This window comes from Nuphar pumila, chromosome 9 (genome assembly GCF_984573655.1).
Source record: "Nuphar pumila chromosome 9, dmNupPumi1.hap1.1, whole genome shotgun sequence".
NCBI lineage: Eukaryota > Viridiplantae > Streptophyta > Magnoliopsida > Nymphaeales > Nymphaeaceae > Nuphar > Nuphar pumila.
The window spans coordinates 4,516,276-4,535,008 of record NC_143257.1 but is presented as its reverse complement, the minus strand read 5'-3'; the positions used below and the strand labels follow the sequence as shown (position 1 = coordinate 4,535,008).

The window sequence follows — 18,733 nt, the reverse complement described above, 5'->3', positions numbered from 1 at the left end:
ACTTGGAATTTTTATAAATATTCAAGCATAAAAAATCACATTTCTTGATCTGATTATGATGATCCAACATCAATACACAAAAAATGGACCATGTCAAATGCATATTCAGGGTTAGATTTGCAAAAAAATATATGAAAATCTTGATTCATACCAGTAAACACACACATATATATTGTAAAACTGAAATATGTTTACCAACCCAATATGTGTGTTGGTATGAATCAAGACTTTCATAGGTTTTTTTGCAAATCTAACTGTGCAAATCCATTCGACGTTATTCATTTGCTAGAAACCAACTATTGGGTCATTGTAATCAGACCAAGAAATGTGATTTTTCATGCTTAAATGTTTATAAAAATTCTAAGCCGTTGATTTTCATCCCTTAAAGGATCCTTCTTATACATAGTAATTGGATGATCTAAGAGTCTATTTTTATAAAACCAAACATCTAGACCATACGGTGAAACTTAAAAAAAAAAGTAAAATACCTATAAAAATCTTGGTTCATGCCACTAAACATATTTGGTTGGTAAACATATTTCAGTTTATATATACAGCCCTGGTAGGTAAGAAACCTCTACATGAAACACATAGGGGCGGGTGGTTTAACCAAATATGACCTCATGTGTTCAACATAGACTAAATAGTGAGAATCAACCTTGGTTTATAGTTTTTTGATGTAATTTTTTTTAGGTTTGAAAATTTGGTACATTATAGGCCATTGATTTTTCAATCCTTGTAAAATCTAATATATACACCAGAAAAACATGGTCTAAAGGTTAGTTTCTACTGGCGGCTCCTAGGGGCAAGGGATAAGCTCACAAAGTTTTACGCGGTTAGGACAATGGTCGTAATGGCAGAGTGACCAGGTCTTGGAGAGAGAGATAAAATGGAGATTGTGCTAACTCTTTTTTTTTGTTAGGTCATGTTAGGACCATACAAAAATGATAGTTTTTTAGTGTCTTATGCTAGATTTGTACCATTATAAATTTATAATTGTTTATTAAATAAAAAACATGTTTTTGATTAAACATCTTTATGTGCATGTGTATTTTGAAAAGGTAAAAAAGTCAAGGGTTGATATTGTACTAAAATTTTATGATAAAGTATTCTCATTTTAATATTAAATTAATTTGAAACAAAACTTGATTCTTGATAAATAAGCAATGATAAACACATCTAACAGATCAAATCTAACATAAAATACCAAAAACTATGATTTTTGGATGATCCTAATGTGAACTTAAGAAAGAAGGAACAACATAATCCCCATTCTCCCTCTCACACTATATATATATATATATTGTTGCTTCTATGGTAGTACTTTACCACCATAGTTTAAGATGACACACTTGATTTACATAGATCTAAATTTAAAAGCAAAATATAACCTTTAGATGATATTTAGTATGTTTTATTTATTATTTTCATTTGTTAAAGTTGACTGAAATATGATGCTTTATGCCTTTCTAAGCTATCTTTATTTTTAAGAATTGTGAGACGTTGATTTTTACTATCTCAAAAATGAATCTTATTGTATATTAGACATGACAAAACCTTCAAATATATTAAATAAGTGATGCTAATTACATCAATAAAATTAGATTTACCATTTGGTGTCTAGATCCATAGAAACAAGAATGTACTACCATAAAGTATCATGGTACCAAACGACCATAATTCTCTCTCTCTCTCTCTCTCTCTCTATATATATATATATATATATATATATATATATATATATATATATATATATAGAGAGAGAGAGAGAGAGAGAGAGAGAGAGAGATCGGGCTGGGCCAGCCCATGTCAGTCTGGAGTCCAAATTATAAGCCTTAAGCCCGGCCCTATGGCAGGATGGTCCGGGCCGGGCCTTGGGAGAGAGTGAGAGCATTGCATACCATGATGTCTAAAGAAAGTCGTGCCAGCTTGAAAGGTTTGAAAATGAATTGTAAAGCACGGCTGGTCAGGGTCAAAACCCCGAGCTGCAAACACAAGAGAGGGAAGCTGGAGTCGAGGGGGTCATCTCCTAACCACAACCCATCGCTGATCACTGATACGTTCACATTGCACGTGTCCGTAGCGATGGATTCCATCCGTCTCTCTCTCTCTCTCACGGTTAGCCAACGTCACAAGTGTGAGGTGAAGAGAGTCAGAAATGTGTTGAATGAGAGCAAGCCAAGAAAGAAAAGCAGCAGTTCTTGGAGAATTTTGCCCTACATTTGCACTACCAAAAAGTGTCTGCCTGTTGGAGGGAAGGCGTTCTCCCGGTAGTCGACGACTCGTCTCTAGACCACACCTCACCGGAAAACAACCAGTCCGTTCGCCGGAAAACTGCTTCTGTCAACCCCCACTTATTATCCCAACTCGGTGAACCCCTTCTTCCTTCACGTCTCGCTCGTCTTTCTAGTTCGACTTTGCGACCTCCACCATTGATCAAGGGCCAGCTCCTCTCAATTGCTTCTCCACCTCAGACCTTCCGCAAGCACCTCCCATGTGTCTACACCTTGCCGGAGAGGCGCCGATGCATCGACGGAGGACGCCGGACAGAAGAGCAGGAGAGAAGGGCGTCGAATGCGTTGACGCCTTGTGCCAAAACATGGGGACAATTTGCCCTTCAAAGGGATCTGACTTTTTTTCTAACTTATTTTGTTACGTGAAGCCATGGTGCAGCACCTTTTCAGGGGGGACAGGAGTTTTCCTTGCATGCTGACCACCAACCAATGAATCAGCCACCGGCAGGCCACCTGCTATATGGTCAACTCCAAACATAGAGAGGCTAACCCTTTTGTGTACAGAACTTAATGGATGGAGTGAGTTTTCATTGTATCTTATATTTTGCCAAGACTGGATCAACTAACTGTCATTTTGGATCTATTTGGATTTTGGGGCGACTCAAGACCAACAACAACATATTTTTGCATTTTTTAAAACATTAATGTAAATTCTGGAAATACAATTTTTTAGAATAGCATTTTTTATTTTGATAATTGTTGTTTTGTTTAGGTATCATAGAAAGTCGTGAGAACATAATTAGATTAGGTTTACTTAGATTTTAAATTAAATATTTGTTTTAATTAGAATTAGGTTAAGATTAGATGTTAGTTAGGTTTTGGAATGAAAGTCGTGGGTATAAAGGTTTTGATCCTAAGGCGGGTAGATCCAGCTTTTGGACTTTACTAGGGAGCTCGAGAGAGACATCAAGAGAATGTGCCCTTTTATGGGAGGATGAAACCAAGAGTGGATCTTCCATCTCATATTCCTCAAAATAATCTAACTATGGCTCCAACTCTTATGATGATTCTTTGGAGGCAGTGAATAGCTCAACCCACATTGGCCATTATATGGTGGAACTTCACATGGATTAAGCCTGGTGTATCTATAAAAGTTGAATATTGTAGCAATGAAGTTGCACTACATATCATTCCCATAAGCAAAGATCTTTTCATGTTTCAATCGTGTAGAGTTCAGTTGGCGTAAACACCTGCATTTAGCATATTTGGGTCATGTCTGTACTTGAATGCGTTGCTAGGTTGGTTCCCAACATTAGGTGTCGTTAGTTTGGTATCAAATCCTAGGGTTACTGAGTTTCTTAATTCGGTAGGGTCCTTAGTTGCCACAATGCCTCGAAAGGGATGCCACCCAGGTATGGTTATGGAGTTTCCTGAAACTATTTAAGAGCTTCATCATTAACACCACCTTCATCAGTGTCGAATCAATGACATGATGTGGAAATAGATGTATTGAAATCTTGTGTTTTGTGTAAGCAAAACTGCAAGCTCCAACACCAATTGAATACATTCGCGCAATGGTTAGTGGTTTTGAAAGTCAAACGAGCATGAAGGGACGATAAAGAGGAAGAATAAGTTGTTTATACCTTCATGATTTCTGTGAAAGAGCCTCACAATGAACCCCTCCGCAAGATCTATGGTGAATAGATCTTCAATGAGTTTGAAGATGGTGAGAAAAGGGAAGGCTCATACGTCGCTCTTAGTAATGCCGAACATCTCATGATCTGTGCAACTCTCCCTTCTCACCAAAGTATGAGTCAGGTATATAGAGTGAGGATAACTTGAAGGTGTTGATCCTCGGGTTTTCTAGGTATCATCATAGGGTTAGGACAGGAGATGAGTGAAAAACTGCATTTGAAACTAGAGATGATTCGCATAAATGATTAGTAACACCCTATGGTTTATCAGGTACACTTTCTACTTGCATGCAAATTTTGAATTAGATTTTTAGGCCATATAAAAGAAAAAACTTGCAATTTATTTTGATGATATTTTAAGCGAGAAAGAACACAAACATCTATTTCAGCTGCAATATGTATTTTCTGTTCTTAAAAAAGAAAGTTTTTATGTTACCCTTGACAAATGTTTGTTTTTAGTGGATGAAATTGAACGTTTAGGATATGTTGTTTCTAGTAGGGAAGCAGATGAGGTCATGCTGAACTTGAGGGTTTTTGCTCATGCCGACATCGTGGCCGTCCGATTTGCATTTTAAAAAGCTCAAAAGTCAACAAAACCACGTGTCATTCATCCAAAATGCAAACAGACGGCCACGATGTCGGCATGATAAAAAACGCTCATGTTCAGCATGACCTGATCTGCTTCCTTCTAGTAGGGGTATCTTTGTTGATCTCATTACTGTTGTTCGTAGTTTTCATAGTTTAGCTTTATCTTATCATAGATTTATCTTTTATCAAATATCACTGATTGCATAATTTTTTTTTCAATGTACACCATAGACAAATACATCATTTGAACTGTTGAACTTTAAATTGTGTGATGCCTTTGTTTTAGCATGTATTAGTTTTGATTATGTGTTTAAATTATCATTTGATGTTTTTAACATAAAATTATTTTGTTTCTTTGTTATGTTAGTTTATAAACTCCTTTTGTTATCGATAGATGATCTAGATTTTTCTAATATTGTGCTAGCATTATCTCATGGACGAATTACTAAAACTCTATTCTTGATGAGATTGTGTAAAGAAAATCTTTTGAAAATATCATATTATATTTTGCATAGTACGCAGTCTTTTTTGCAGAAGTAAACATGGAAGGTCATTGTAGTCAGGACAAAAATTCATTTTCGCCTATTTTTCGTACTTTTAAGAATTTTGTAGATATTTGAAAAAAAGTCAACAAAAGATAATTTTTTAACCTAATTTCGTACCGACAAAAGGTTTGGTTATTTTGGTAAGAGAAAGAGTACCGCCTAAGTGTAGAAATTTAGCGAGTCATTATATCATTTTCCTTGAATTTACAAAATTAGTTACATGTTGAATGTTTCATCCAAAAATTTTATTATTAAATATTTTTTAGGTGTTATGATAATTTAACTAACAATGAGCAGACTTCAAGGATGAAGCCATTTGACCTCCATAGAACTGATGCAGCACATCTAGGCAAGCTCGAAGAAAACATGATGAAGACACGTTGGCACCCAGCTTAAACTAGGGGTGGCAATTTCGGACACGACCCGCCAACCCGACCCGCCAACCCGCCTCTTAGACGGGTTCGGGTTGGGCTTAAGCCAACCCGTTTAATAAACGGGTCGACCCGCGTAACCCGTTTATTAAACAGGTCGGGTTCGGGTTGGGGGTATGCCAACCCGTTTAATAAACGGGTTAGGCGGGTGGGTCAACCCGCCAACCCGTCTGCCAACCCGCCAACCCGACCCGTCAACCTGACCCGCGAACCCGAGAACCCGTTTACCCGACCCAACCCATTTATTAAATGGGTTGGCGGGTCGTGTCGGGTTACCCATTTATTAAACGGGTCGGGTTCGTGTTTGCCACAGCCAACCCGTTTAATAAACAGGTCGGGTTCGGGTTGAGGTATGCTGACCCCGACCCGCCAACCCGCCAACCCGACACGATTGCCACCCCTAGCTTAAACCAAGCCCGCAGGCCAAAACACTTATTTTTTGGTATGTTTGGATAATTTTAAAATTTCTGAATTTTATTTAAAAAAAATATGCATTATTTTTATTCAAAAATCATTATGTAGGATTTAGAAATTATTTATGAATTTTGAGAATTTTTCCAGCGTGAAACTAGGATTTTTCTGTTGTCGTTGAAGCTAAGAAAAGAGGAGAATGTGTTGGCCCACAAACCCAACCAAACCTGTGGAGTTCTCTTACTTCCCTGAGTTTTTTTGTCCCCATCTTGATTCCTTTTTTTTTAAATTCTTCCTTTTTGGTTTTTCTTCCATCACTACATTGAAAATGTTGTGATTTTATCACTATTTTCAACGTGCTACGGTGCTCAGGACATACTAGAAATCATCATGGTTGTAGGTTGTATCTTCTCAATTAAACCTTTATATTTTTGGACATCAATGTAGGATTTTTAAGTCATTCACATGATCTAAAACTTGTTTTCTACTAGATAATGCTTATAGATCATATCTATAGGGGTCTGATCAACAAAAAAGTTTAAAAAATTTGATGATCTAAAGCTTTAATTAGGGTGGGAGTAGGTACTCCGGGAGCACCGTATCATTACTATTTTTTAAATATCTTGTTGTCATCTAGTTAACTTTATATTTTTTGTATTTTTTTTTATCATGATGTGTTTGTATGTATTTTTTTATGTATTTTTATATTTGGTATATGCTAGTATATTTTGCAGATTAAAATGCTTGAAAATAAGAAAATTTTCAATTTCTCATGAGAATTTGGCTGCTGTTATATCCCCGTTTTAAATTTTTGTCACTATGCCTCGGATTCCTTTTCCGATTCGATTCGGACAAGTTCTTGCCGGTTCAACAACCATGGGAGATAGCCCACTCTGAGCTACTGTTCCACAAGGACCCGGGACGACTTTTGAGAAATAGGTTGTGTCGCTCCGAGCGGTGGTGAGCCGATAAATCTTGTTCTTTTGGCACGCGTGACTCGGACTGATACAGCGCAGTACGAAGCGGTTGAGTCGGTTCGGTTCGTGGCTTTCTAAGATGAACGTTGGAGTGAAAGCCGGTGTAAAACGGCGGCCAACGGTTACAATCTTTTGAATTTGAAAAGGAGAGAAGAAACGAGTTAGTGTAAAACCTAAAGGTCGCCTCTTGCTCGTTACATAAATCTCTCTCTCTCTCAAAGATTTTGTTCCATTTTTTTCAGAATTTGTGTTTACCTTCCTAAATCTGAGTTTTTGAATAACCATCTTTGTTGTTACACGTTTCCTTTGTGTCGATTTGTTCTTCAAGAACCGATCGAGATGAATGATTTGATGACAAGATCCTTTCTAAGTTATGTGGAATTGAAGAAGCAGGCCCTGAAGGATTTGGAAGCCGACCAAGATCTTGAAATGGCCCAACTCAGCCACGCCGATGAAGAACATCTCTCCCAATTCTTCGAGGAAGTGGGCACCATCAAATTCGAGATGGAGGTCGTCGCCCATCTCTTCCAAAGCCTCCAAGAATCGAATGAAGCTGCAAGGTCTGCACATGATTCACATGTCCTGAAGCATCTCCAAGACACCATGGATGCAGATATCATGACGGTGCTCAAGAAAGCAAGAATCATCAAGGAAATGCTCGAGGCCCTCGACGAGTCGAATGCCATGAACAGGAAGTTGCAAAGGTACATAGAAGGCGGGCCGGTCGATCGGACCAGGGCTTCTGTAACCAGGGGATTGAGGGTGAAACTCAGGGAAATGATGGTGGATTTTCGGTCTCTTCGAGAGAGAATTGTTGCAGAGCATAAGGAAGGGGTCAAGAGGAAGTACTTTAGCATCACTGGTGAACACGCGACCGAAGAAGTGATCGAGAATATTGTTTCCACTGGAAAATTGAAGTCGTCGGCCGGATTTGACCGGAATCAGGAGGAGCTGAAGGACAGGCATGATGCAGTGAACGAAATACAGAGGAATCTGATGGAACTGCATCAGATATTTATGGACATGGCTGTTCTGGTGGAGGTTCAAGGGGAACAGGTGGACGACATTGTGCATAATGTGGTTCGTGCCGGCGTGTATATGGGTGATGGTGCCGACCATCTTGCTACTGCGAAGAAATGCCAGCAAGATCACAGCAGGAAATGGGTGTTTGCTTGCTCTGCTCTGCTCATGGTTCTGACCATGTGCCTCATTGTGCAGACCATTGCCAGCCTTGTAAAAGGATAGGAATCTCATGAGTCCTCTTTCATACATTCATTGGGGGGTGAGGGGGTTCAATTGCATTAGTTCTTGAATTCTATAATTGAGGATGTAATTGTTTGAATTACACTGTATACTTATACAATTATATTTTTCTGATTCCAAAAAAATAATGTTCAGTTGATTGAAATTGAATAACTCCTTTTGCTATATAATTTTTTCCTAATGATATGTTAGTGTGGATGGGAAGTAGGTACAATCTAAAAATGCTTGAGAAATGTAGGTAGTCTCATGCTCATGTGTAGCCAATTTAGGTTCACCATGTAGAAGCCATGAAACCATTGAAATGCATATTACAAGAGTCTGGAAAACTATGGATGTTAGTGGTTAGTCTTTTCAAGTGTGCCCTTGAGCGTTTATTCTATTTTCTTCTTTAATTCTGTTTGGCATAGCAAGTGTATCCAAGATCTCCAGCTTAATCTGAAGAACTGTGACAACCAGCCCATCATGGTCAACCAGTAAAATCAAAATCTTCCAGCCAAAGGACAAAAAAATGCCTCGAGACCAATAAATAGAGGAAACAAAAAAAAAAAGGTGATGAGTTTCTAAATTTTATATTGTTTGAAATATGGTGTCTAAGTGCTACTAAAGCAATAAAGCAAGAAGTATTTCTAAGAAACTTATTTTCTTCCAGAAATGTGTCTGTAAAGTTTTGAATACCTTGGATCTCAAAACAGTGTACTGAAAAACTGAGTTAAGCAAACACTGAATCTGAAACCAACCCCAAAATGATGCCAAAGACATGTGCATCTTTAATCCTCAGATCTCAGATTTTTGCTTGTGATATGAGCAATCAAGCACACCCTCAGGTTTTCTTGCACTTCTTTTTCAGAAGCTTAAGATTGTTGATTTGTTGCATGGCATTCGAGTTTCATAAATGACTATATATATATATATATATATATATAAAATCACTAGAATATGAGAACTAATGTGTGGACAGCGATTTTCATGGATTTTTTGTTCTTTTCTCTTGAATCTAACCGTACAGATATGATCTGCATGCTTGGTTTTATAAGAACCGGGTCTTGAATCTTCCTATTTTGATGCATAAACAAGATTTTTTTAAAGCTTTAAAATCAATGCCTCATAATCTTCATAAATATTTAAGCATTTAAAAATCACATTTTTTCATCATGGTAGGATTTACAAAAAAAGTGCTGGAAATGCCGGTATTTCTAGTTCTCATATTCTAGTGACTTATATTTCGGTTCTCATATATATATATATATATATATATATATATATATATATATATATTCCCAACCATTTTATCTCCCAGACCGTCCAGACTCTTTTAAAAGACATACTTGGATGTGTTTTTTGTTTAATTTAAACCCATAGATCTCTACTTTTTATTTAATAGAAAACATGTAATAGTTTAATCATTTTTTATGTTTAGATGTGCTTTTATCTCAATGAAAAAAAATCAATGGTATATGTTATACCAAAAAACTTGATTAACTAAAAATAAAAAATTCTTGCTAAGTTGATTTGACCCAAAGCTTTATAGGATTTGGTCCGGGTCGGTTCAGGTAAACCAGGCCCATTGACACCCCTAATCAAGGTTGTTAAATGCGATGAGGCGAAGCGAGGCATTGAGCATGTTATGAAGTGAGGCGTTGAAGTGTAAGCTTCATGATCGAAATAATAAAATCTATAATATTAATAAAATAATAGAATAAGAAGTGAAAATGAGTTATGCATACAATTACAAAATGAGTATACATAATAGTTGTAAGAGAGAGAGAGAGAGAGAGAGAGAGAGAGAGAGAGAGAGAGAGAGGGGGGGGGGGGGTTGTGCTTTACTGTTTCAAGTTGTCACAGATTTGAAAGTGTGTAATGAGCAATCAACCTCTATCATGCATATGTAGTGACACTGAAAAGCAGGTGATGCCCAAAAATATAAACCCAAAAGTAATATCCAAAATACAATGCATTTTCTCTCTTAGTCCTGTATCAGGGGTTCAATCAAACCTTACACGTAGAGATCACTGGCCATAATCTTTGGCCATTTGGAAGGAGTTAAGTCCTTAGGGTTAAATGTCATTGAAAGATTAAGAGAATATAAAATTAATAGAAAACAAAATAGTTTTCCGAACTACAGTAAATATGAGAACACAACCTAAATTGTTAAACACAGATCCTGGTAATGGGATCAGATGCCAAGGCAAGAATATGAAAATTGCCAGAAAACAATTCCAATGGAAGAACAAATGCCAAGACAGGTCCTAACAAAAAAACAGATGCCAAGAAACAAATCGTACGCGAAGAAATATTACATAAAATCCTAATAATATGAATATGAAAAAGAGTATTAGGCAAGAGATGGAGAAAACTGCATTCAAGAATATATATATATATATATATATATATATATATATATATATATATATATATATATATATATATATATATATATATATATATATATATATATATATATATATATATATATATATATATATATAAAGAATGGAAACCCAGAAACCAATTTTTTAAATCCCAATCAAGAATCAAACAGAGCAAGGAAAAATTACCTCAGGAATCTGAAACTCAGAAGCGATCAAAGAAAGACCCATTTCTCCATTCGGCAAGGACTTGTTCTCCAATGTCGGATTCTCGAAGATCTCAGGGGTGTTCACCGGCGTTGGCGCCAACAATCCCTCCGGCAAAATCAGCCCTTTCCCGGCCAAGCAGAGTTTCTTCTGATGTCGGTGATGGGATTCGAGCATAGGAAACTCAGATTCTTCCTCGACCCTCTGCAACAGGGTTTGGGGAGGCACGAAAAGGGAAAGGAGGGGATGCTGCGGGGGGGAGGGGATGAAGGTTTAAAAGAAACCCTCCCCCCCCCTTTCGTGTTTTAATTTTCGTGGGTTGTACATGATGCGTACGCCTTATAATCGAAGTGGGCCTCGAAGCGAGGCACACGCTTCACTCATGTGAAGTGTGTGCTTCAAACCCACAAACGCTTCCCTACAACGCTTTAGTATTTTGATCGTGCGCTTCGCCTCTGAGGTGTACGCTTCAGGTACTGAGGCGTACGCCTCTCACAACACTGCCCCTAATTACGAGTTTAAAACACATGGAGAGTCTCTTGCTGCAAAATGGAAGTTGGGTGTGCTCCTAAACATATAAGACTCTCAAGGATTTTACCAACTGGAGTTCTACTAATATGTGTCTATGATATATCTTTTCCCTTAATGTACATAAGGGCATGCTTGAAAGTGAGAAAATAGTATGAAAGAAAAAGTTATAACTTTTTCAAATGTTCCAAATGAGAAAAAAAATTGAAAAAAAAGTTTTTCAAAAAAGTATATTTTTCAAAAAATATTTTCTTACCTAAGGATGGAGGAATTATTGTTTGCCTGAAAGCAACTATTCACCCACAACACATCTCATTCCATAAGCTGGCACAACAATAACTTCCTCCCACCTACCACCATTTTCAGGCCTTTCTCTCTCTCATTTTTTCTCTACGCTTTTCTCACACTTCACAAACAACTGAAAATTTTTTGTTTGTCGAAACTTCTCATATGCAAATTTATTTTTCTTGCTTCCATACGTGCCCTAAGAAAAACTTATCTTGAAAAAAAGAAAAAATTGAATAATAAATATACAACCTACCACCTTGAGATCAAAAGTGGAGGAGCAGGTCTCTTTGTATGCTAAAGAAAAGTTATAATATGCATCAAGACAAGATACTATAAGAGAAAAGCAAATCAACCAAGGCAATTTTAAATGGAACAAATCATGTCAGGGATGCCTTGGATATCGTCCCAGGCACCATGATTGAATTGTTTACTTCTCATATGGGTTTCACAAAATATCATCTAAAGCAAACCTAAGGGATTTGGCGTAGTGGGATGGGGCCTAGACTGTTTGAGGGGTAGTCTAGGTTCAAATCTCATAGGCATCAATTTGTGGGATGGGGCCTAACCAGAGATGATCTATCTGATTCATAAAATGTGGTGTCTCCGTGATTGAATCTAGTTTATTTCTATTAATGTTTAACAATTTTCATGGTCATTTCATATTTGTTTTGATTAAAAATCAGAACCCTATCATTCTGCATCATCTGAGTTTGCTCAGACCTTAGTTTATTTTGCCAGAATCATATCTCCTTAATGAGAGATCATTTTTCAGATATGTAAAATGGGTTTTCTTCATTTGCATGTCTAGTTTGCCTCTGCTAACTTTTATAAATTTTTATGGTAGAATTTTATTTTATTTTTATCAAAAACCAGAATCATGTTTGTTTGCAACCTCAGGCGTTGATCAGATTCAGGATCAACTTGTCAGAGTCATATCTCCTCAATGAGAGATCAATTTTAAAACCTGTAAAAAGGGTTTTCTTCATTTACATATCTAGTTTATCTCTGTCAATGTTTAACAAATTCTACGATCATTTGCTATTTCATTTTAGTTGAAAACTGTGATTGATTACAGAACACTACAAGTTCATTTCTTGAGATAGAACAATAACTTTGTAAAGTCACTACGCTCAAACAAAAATAGATTTTCAATTTCTGTAATTTAAAGTAGTTTTCTGATCATTTCAAGCAACTTTTCCCATAAATTAAAGAGAAATTGAGTCAGTTTAGCCTTTAAAATATCGAAACAGTCAATAGCCCATTCCACTACGACATATATATATATATATATATACATTGCACTGAACATTTTATTAAGCAAAACTGTGGATCTAAATCTTAACCCTCCTAAGTTTAGCTTAATCATCCTTGAGCTCACGAACCAGAACCAAAGAATATAAGAAAGAGACAAGAAGGCACAAAATTAAGATTTACCATGTATTTGACATTTTGATCTGTGCCATCACCATTTAGAAAACAACCTAATGATTTTGTGCATCGGTCTATACTTATCATATCGGTAGAAAATCGATATGCTTCTCCCTGAATCGACTATTTTTTAATAAATATAAAAAATACTTAAAATTATTTTTTTATATTATTTTAATGGCCCCAAAAGGAAGGAAATTGGTACATCAAATAATCACCACATGAAATTAATAAAAACCACATATTTGATTAATCATCAAAGTTTACCTAACATATGTCATAATAAAAAAAAGATAAAAACCATATTGTGACACACAATCCCATATTAAAATCTCCTCCGCTGCGGGCTGTCTGATTTTTGCAGCCTCTTCAGCCAACTCAACACTACACCAAAGATACATTTTCCAGTCAAACTCTCTCTCTCTCTCTCTCTCTCTCTCTCCAAAAATCAATCCTTTGCCTCTCTCCCCTGTTACTACTTCCCTATCTAAGACACTAAAATTATATATATATATATATATATATATATATATATATATATATATATATATATATAAGATAAAATATAAAAAAGAACATGGTTTTTCCTTCCCAACCACTCTCTCTCTAGACTTTCTTTCTCTCTCTAGCCTAAAGGGAGCTGGATTTGGATTAGACCCTGAAGTTCTTGCCCACAAAGGTTTGGCCGAACTGCCAATTGGCTGGGACAATGTTCCAGGAGGTGGAGGTCCTGCGGTCGCTGCTGGTGACCCTGAAGGAGAGGGACTGCCCGACTAGGACCACATTGGACTGCCAGTTCTGGCCCCAGTTCCAGCTCATGGGCATCCATCCTGTGTTGGATCCCTTCACGCTCACCCTGATGATATCCCCTGCTCCGGCCACATTGGACACCAGCACCAGGTTGAAGTACCGGAACCCGTTGATCGTGAACCGGATCCCGCCCGTCTTCCGGCACGGCACCCTGCATCATTATCGACAGTAGATTTCAACAATTAAGTAAAAAATATATGCAAATATAAATCCCAATAAAGTGTAATTGCTAAGCTAAGTGATACACTTCTGCTCATTAGTGTTTGGCTCATCTGGTAAGGGTGACTTGCAAGGGTAACTAAATGAAAAAGCCATCACGAAGTCGAAGCTCGCTGGTGAGCAAAATGGAGTTAAGTTTGTTGCGGCTACAATGTCATGAGTGAGAGTGATGGTTGTCTTACTTTATTAAAAACATTTACCAGCAAGTTCATTTTTTTATCAGCAAACCTAAGGATAACCCAATTTTTTGAATTTATAACTTTAAGAAATTGCACCGCACCCTGCACCAAGACCTGGGCCGCACTGGCTCAGCCTACCATACCTACGGTCTTCGTCCCGGCAGCATAAAACTCCGAGGCTAGGACCCCTGACCCCAAGAGCCTATGCTACACATTAGCTTGCGCAGAGAGGCGATGCCCATGAGAATCAAACCTTGACTGCGCCCTACAATGCCAACCCCGCCTTGGGGCAAGGATAACCGATTTGAAATTCCAAATCTGAGACCTCTCGGTTATGATATTGTGACCTAACCATCCAACTAATACAAACAACAACAACAACAAGTGCGCCTTCATCCCAAAATAATTGGGGTCGGCGATATGAACCAAAAAAGAAAATCATTATGGGTCTTCCACATGAATCCTTCTCCTCCAATCATTTTTATCCAATGCCATGTCCTTGGTGAGGTTCAAAGCATTCATATCCTTTCCTATCATAGCCGGAGCATCATGTCTTCCTAGGCCTACCCGGACCTCTTTTAACTAATATATTTTCCCATTTCTCCATCCTTCTAACTGGAGCATCATTAGGCCTTTGCCGAATATATCCAAACCACCGTAACAAAATACATCCAACTAATGTCTTAACAAAATACATCCAACCTAAAATACCTATCCGAATTTGATATGAATCTGAAAAAGATCTGAATAAACAAATTCTAGCACAATTTGAATGCACATCCAGCTAATGGCTTTTGGGCAGCTTTGTTTGGTCTTTAAAAAGTTAGAACCCCCCCCCCCCAAAAAAAATAAAAATAAAAAATAAAATAAAAAATAAAAAACATTGTGAAAAGAAAGATATAAAATAGAATTTTATCAATAACCATAAAAAAAGATTTAAACACTTATTTTTTCGACAAGAAACCCTCGTCAAGGGAGAAAAACCCCAAGTGCGGCCCCCAACCACTCTGCTCAGGCTTACCTGGCCCACCTTTGAAAGTGGCGCAGTCGGGTTTGATCCAGTGCCTTCATCTCAGCACCTTCACAACCACCCCACTGGCCACAATTTTAAACACTTTTCATGTGAGCAAAAATGTGCAGCTTAGCTAATCTGGTAGGTCAGGGTGACTTGTCCAATACCAAGTTGACTGGACGTCACGAGTTCGAAACACAGCCCACCCAGATCATTCTGTTGCTCACCACAAGCGGATGTACTCTTTCCTCAATGGTAGGAACGAAGTAGTGATGTCAGAGTTGGTACCTGACCCTGAATCGATTTTTAAAAAAAAACGATTCAGCCCTGAATAGTCCCATTCAATGTTGTCAGTATCGGAATCGGACCTGTATCGTTTGCCCAACTATTCAGGTGATCCACGGCTGATACCGATTCTCAATTCAAGTGAATCGTTCGGCTAACAAATAATTAAAAAATATCACGTATCAATCAGAAACTGACACGTGTTAAAGCCATTAAAATTTTAATTTTAAGCTATTTTTAACATTTATTAAAAAATAGCCAATTCATGTCAGTATAGTGTCGATTCTTTTAACGATACAATACATATTGGCCGATTCAGGCCATAAGCACCGATACTGACAACACTGCTCCCATTCTGGTTCGGAACTAGATAGGACTGAATCAGCTGAGTTTTAACCAGAAAATAGTAAAATAATATTAGAGATATTTAAAAATATTTTCTTTTTTAATTTTAAAAATAAAGCTTGGTTTCTCATCGATCCAACCTCGGTAACAAATATCGCGAGATTTATGAAAATCTCGTGATAATATCTCGAGAAATTGCCTGAAAGTTTAAAACAGCAATTTCTCGTTCAAAATACCGTGATTTATGAAAAAACATAAATACCGTAATTTAAATGCGATATTTATGTTTTAAATGGGCTATTTATCGTAAAAAAAACCATGTATTTTTATTTTAAATAATTGTTATTAATATTTTGTTATAAAAAATATTTTTATATTTATTTATTTATTTTATTGCCGAGATTTTGCCAAAAAATGCGAAATTTATGAAAAAAAAAGAAAAAGAAAAAACTCTGAATCTGAACAATAAAAAAAATTAAAGAACATAAAAAATAGTCCCATAGTAAGAAAACATGGAAAAAACATTCTGACCGTCCGTACATGCGATATCTGCATGCACATGCTATCTATACTCTAGCCACTGGAGACCCCACCAATCCCACGTCATATTCCGGCGAGAAATCCGGCTGGCTATCTTGAGAAACCATAATAAAGAGCAAAGAAAATCGAAATACAAAAAAAAACAGAAACTCCGTACATTTTCCGGCAAGAATCAAGCCAAGAGCCCCGAACGCCCACCTCCTAACCCGCAAACTAAAATGCTTCGAAGAGCGGAAACAGAAACAGGGGAGCATGCACAATGATCGTAAGTTCGTAACCCATATTGCACAAAACCCAGTTTTTCCGGCGAGAATCCGGCGGAAAACAGGAAACCACAAAAGAGGTGAGCGTGGCCCAACAATCTCACAACATTAACCAAAATCTCACTTCAGTTCCGGTCAGATCTCAAAGCAGAAACAGGGGGCCATGAGCCCCAAATCCCACCCGCATTACCCAAAACCTACGCCGTATTCCGGCGAAGATTCCAGGCATAACTCAAAGAGAAACGTGGCTACAAAATCCGACCCACATTAAAGGCCAAATATAACGCCGGAAAGCATAGTCGATCGACAACAGGTGAATACTCCCAGGAAAAGCTCAAACGAATTTCGACAAAAAGGGTACCCAAAACCAGGCTCAAAAAACCATGCGAAAGCTCCGGCGAAACGAAGTTACCGGCGGGGAATGGAGTGCTCGAAAAAGGAGATGGGGGTGATCGGAAAACGAACCTCCGGTAGGCGACGGGGACAATACCGGCGCGATACTCAGCGATCTTGAGGAACATGGGCATGGCGAGGTCGAAGTGGGTGCGGGGAGGGTTGCACCAGCCGCCGTTGTCGCTGGGGAGGGCGTAGTTGGGAGGGCAGAAGTTGGTGGCGGTGATGAAGATGGAGGGGCTGCCGGAGTGGCACCACTGCGGGTCGTTGGCGCACTTGATCTCGAAGCAGGCGCCGCAGCTCAGCCCGCCGTTGAAGAGGGCGGTGCTCAGGGCCGCCGTCTCCACGCCATAGCCCTGGCTGTAGAGGTTGCCGTAGCCGCACGCCCCACCTGAAAAATCAGACGAAAACCATCAAAATAACCCATTTTTAACCGGTTATTAACGGGTTGAAAACCTAGTTTCAGCGGGTTATGGGAAGCTACCCATCGTGCCGGAGGCGTCGCTTCCGCCGTAGAACGTCGCGTGGGCTGTCTGCCACTCGCCGCCAGTGTAGAACCCCGGGATCCTCGCTTCCGCGGCGGCCGACAAGAGGAGGAAGAGGGCGAGGAGAAGAGGACTCATCTTGATTATCGTTTTTTTTTAACGTTAAGAACTGGGTGGGGAGGGAGCGCGGGTGGGGAGGGAGAGAGTGAGAAAGCTGGTGGGTGAGCACAACTGCAGATGGAGGTACTTATCGAAGTCGGATACAGGGGTAAAATAGGAATAAAATGATAGTGGCGATTTCGTAATTAAAGGGAATTGGAGTTTCATGGGAAAATAAAAAGTACCAATGTAACGTACGTTTTCCCACCTATTTTTTCCATTTATACCCCTAATATTGTTCTTTCCTTTCTGTTTTGGCATGAACCGAAACTTCAGGGTAACCTTTAGTGGCAAATTAGTAAATGCGTTGATTTTTAGGGTTAAGATTTTGTGAAGATGAGGAAGGAAGCGTTTTCCTTCGGTCGAAAGTCTTGCCGTTACCGGCGGTGGAGAATCGACGACTTTTTGAGATCGACGGCGGATGGGGAGGGGAGTTAGCCGGTGGGACCCGCGGATTCCTTATTCATCGGCGCACATTTCACGCCGAACTTATGCCTTACGTGGGGTCCATCTCACTCACCCTCCACGGCACCACCAATCTACCAGCCGTGATCCAGTTTTTTTCATTTTTATTTATTTATTTATTTATTTATAACTCGAAAAAAACTGCACCCAGGATGAAGACCTGATCGCACTGGCTCAGCCTGCCATACCTATAGTCATCGTGCCGAAAGCGTAAAACTTTGAGTTTAGGATCTCTGCCCTCAAAACCTATGCTACGCATTGGTGTGGGACGAAGGTGACGTCGACAAAAAAAAAATCACTTTTTTTTATTTTTTTCCTTTTTTTCATTTCGGGATTTTAACGTTCTCAGTCAGAATGAAAATGGCAAAAATGCTTAAGGGTCAAAGTGAATAGGGGGGTAGGACCCACAAGCCCATGTGCAGCAAGGGGCCGTTGCCCGGGCGACAAAAGTTAAAAACGGCAAAATCTAGGGAGTCAAAAACTCAGGGAGATTTTGATAATTTTCATAAATCTTGCCTTTTTTTTGCTAAATCTCAACAATAAAAAATAAATTAAAAAATATAACAAATAATTTTTATAGGAAAATATAAATAAAACACATTTAAAAACGAAAATCTT

The 18,733-nt window shown here is 38.3% G+C and overlaps 2 protein-coding genes across 2 annotated transcripts; one reads left to right on the top strand and one right to left on the bottom strand.

Annotated features, from left to right (window-relative positions):
* The first annotated feature begins 7,219 nt into the window (after window positions 1-7,219).
* LOC149828260 (syntaxin-112-like) lies at window positions 7,220-8,125 on the top strand. The gene has a single exon (XM_090018140.1). The coding sequence runs from the start codon at window positions 7,220-7,222 to the stop codon at window positions 8,123-8,125; it is 906 nt and encodes a 301-aa protein (XP_089874266.1).
* Window positions 8,126-13,611: 5,486 nt separating this feature from the next.
* LOC149828259 (expansin-A6-like) lies at window positions 13,612-17,629 on the bottom strand. The gene is made up of 3 exons (XM_090016797.1): window positions 17,491-17,629; window positions 17,079-17,397; window positions 13,612-13,921 (listed from the first exon to the last, which is right to left on the bottom strand). The coding sequence occupies exons 1-3, from the start codon at window positions 17,627-17,629 to the stop codon at window positions 13,612-13,614; spliced, it is 768 nt and encodes a 255-aa protein (XP_089872923.1).
* Between the last annotated feature and the right edge of the window lie 1,104 nt (window positions 17,630-18,733).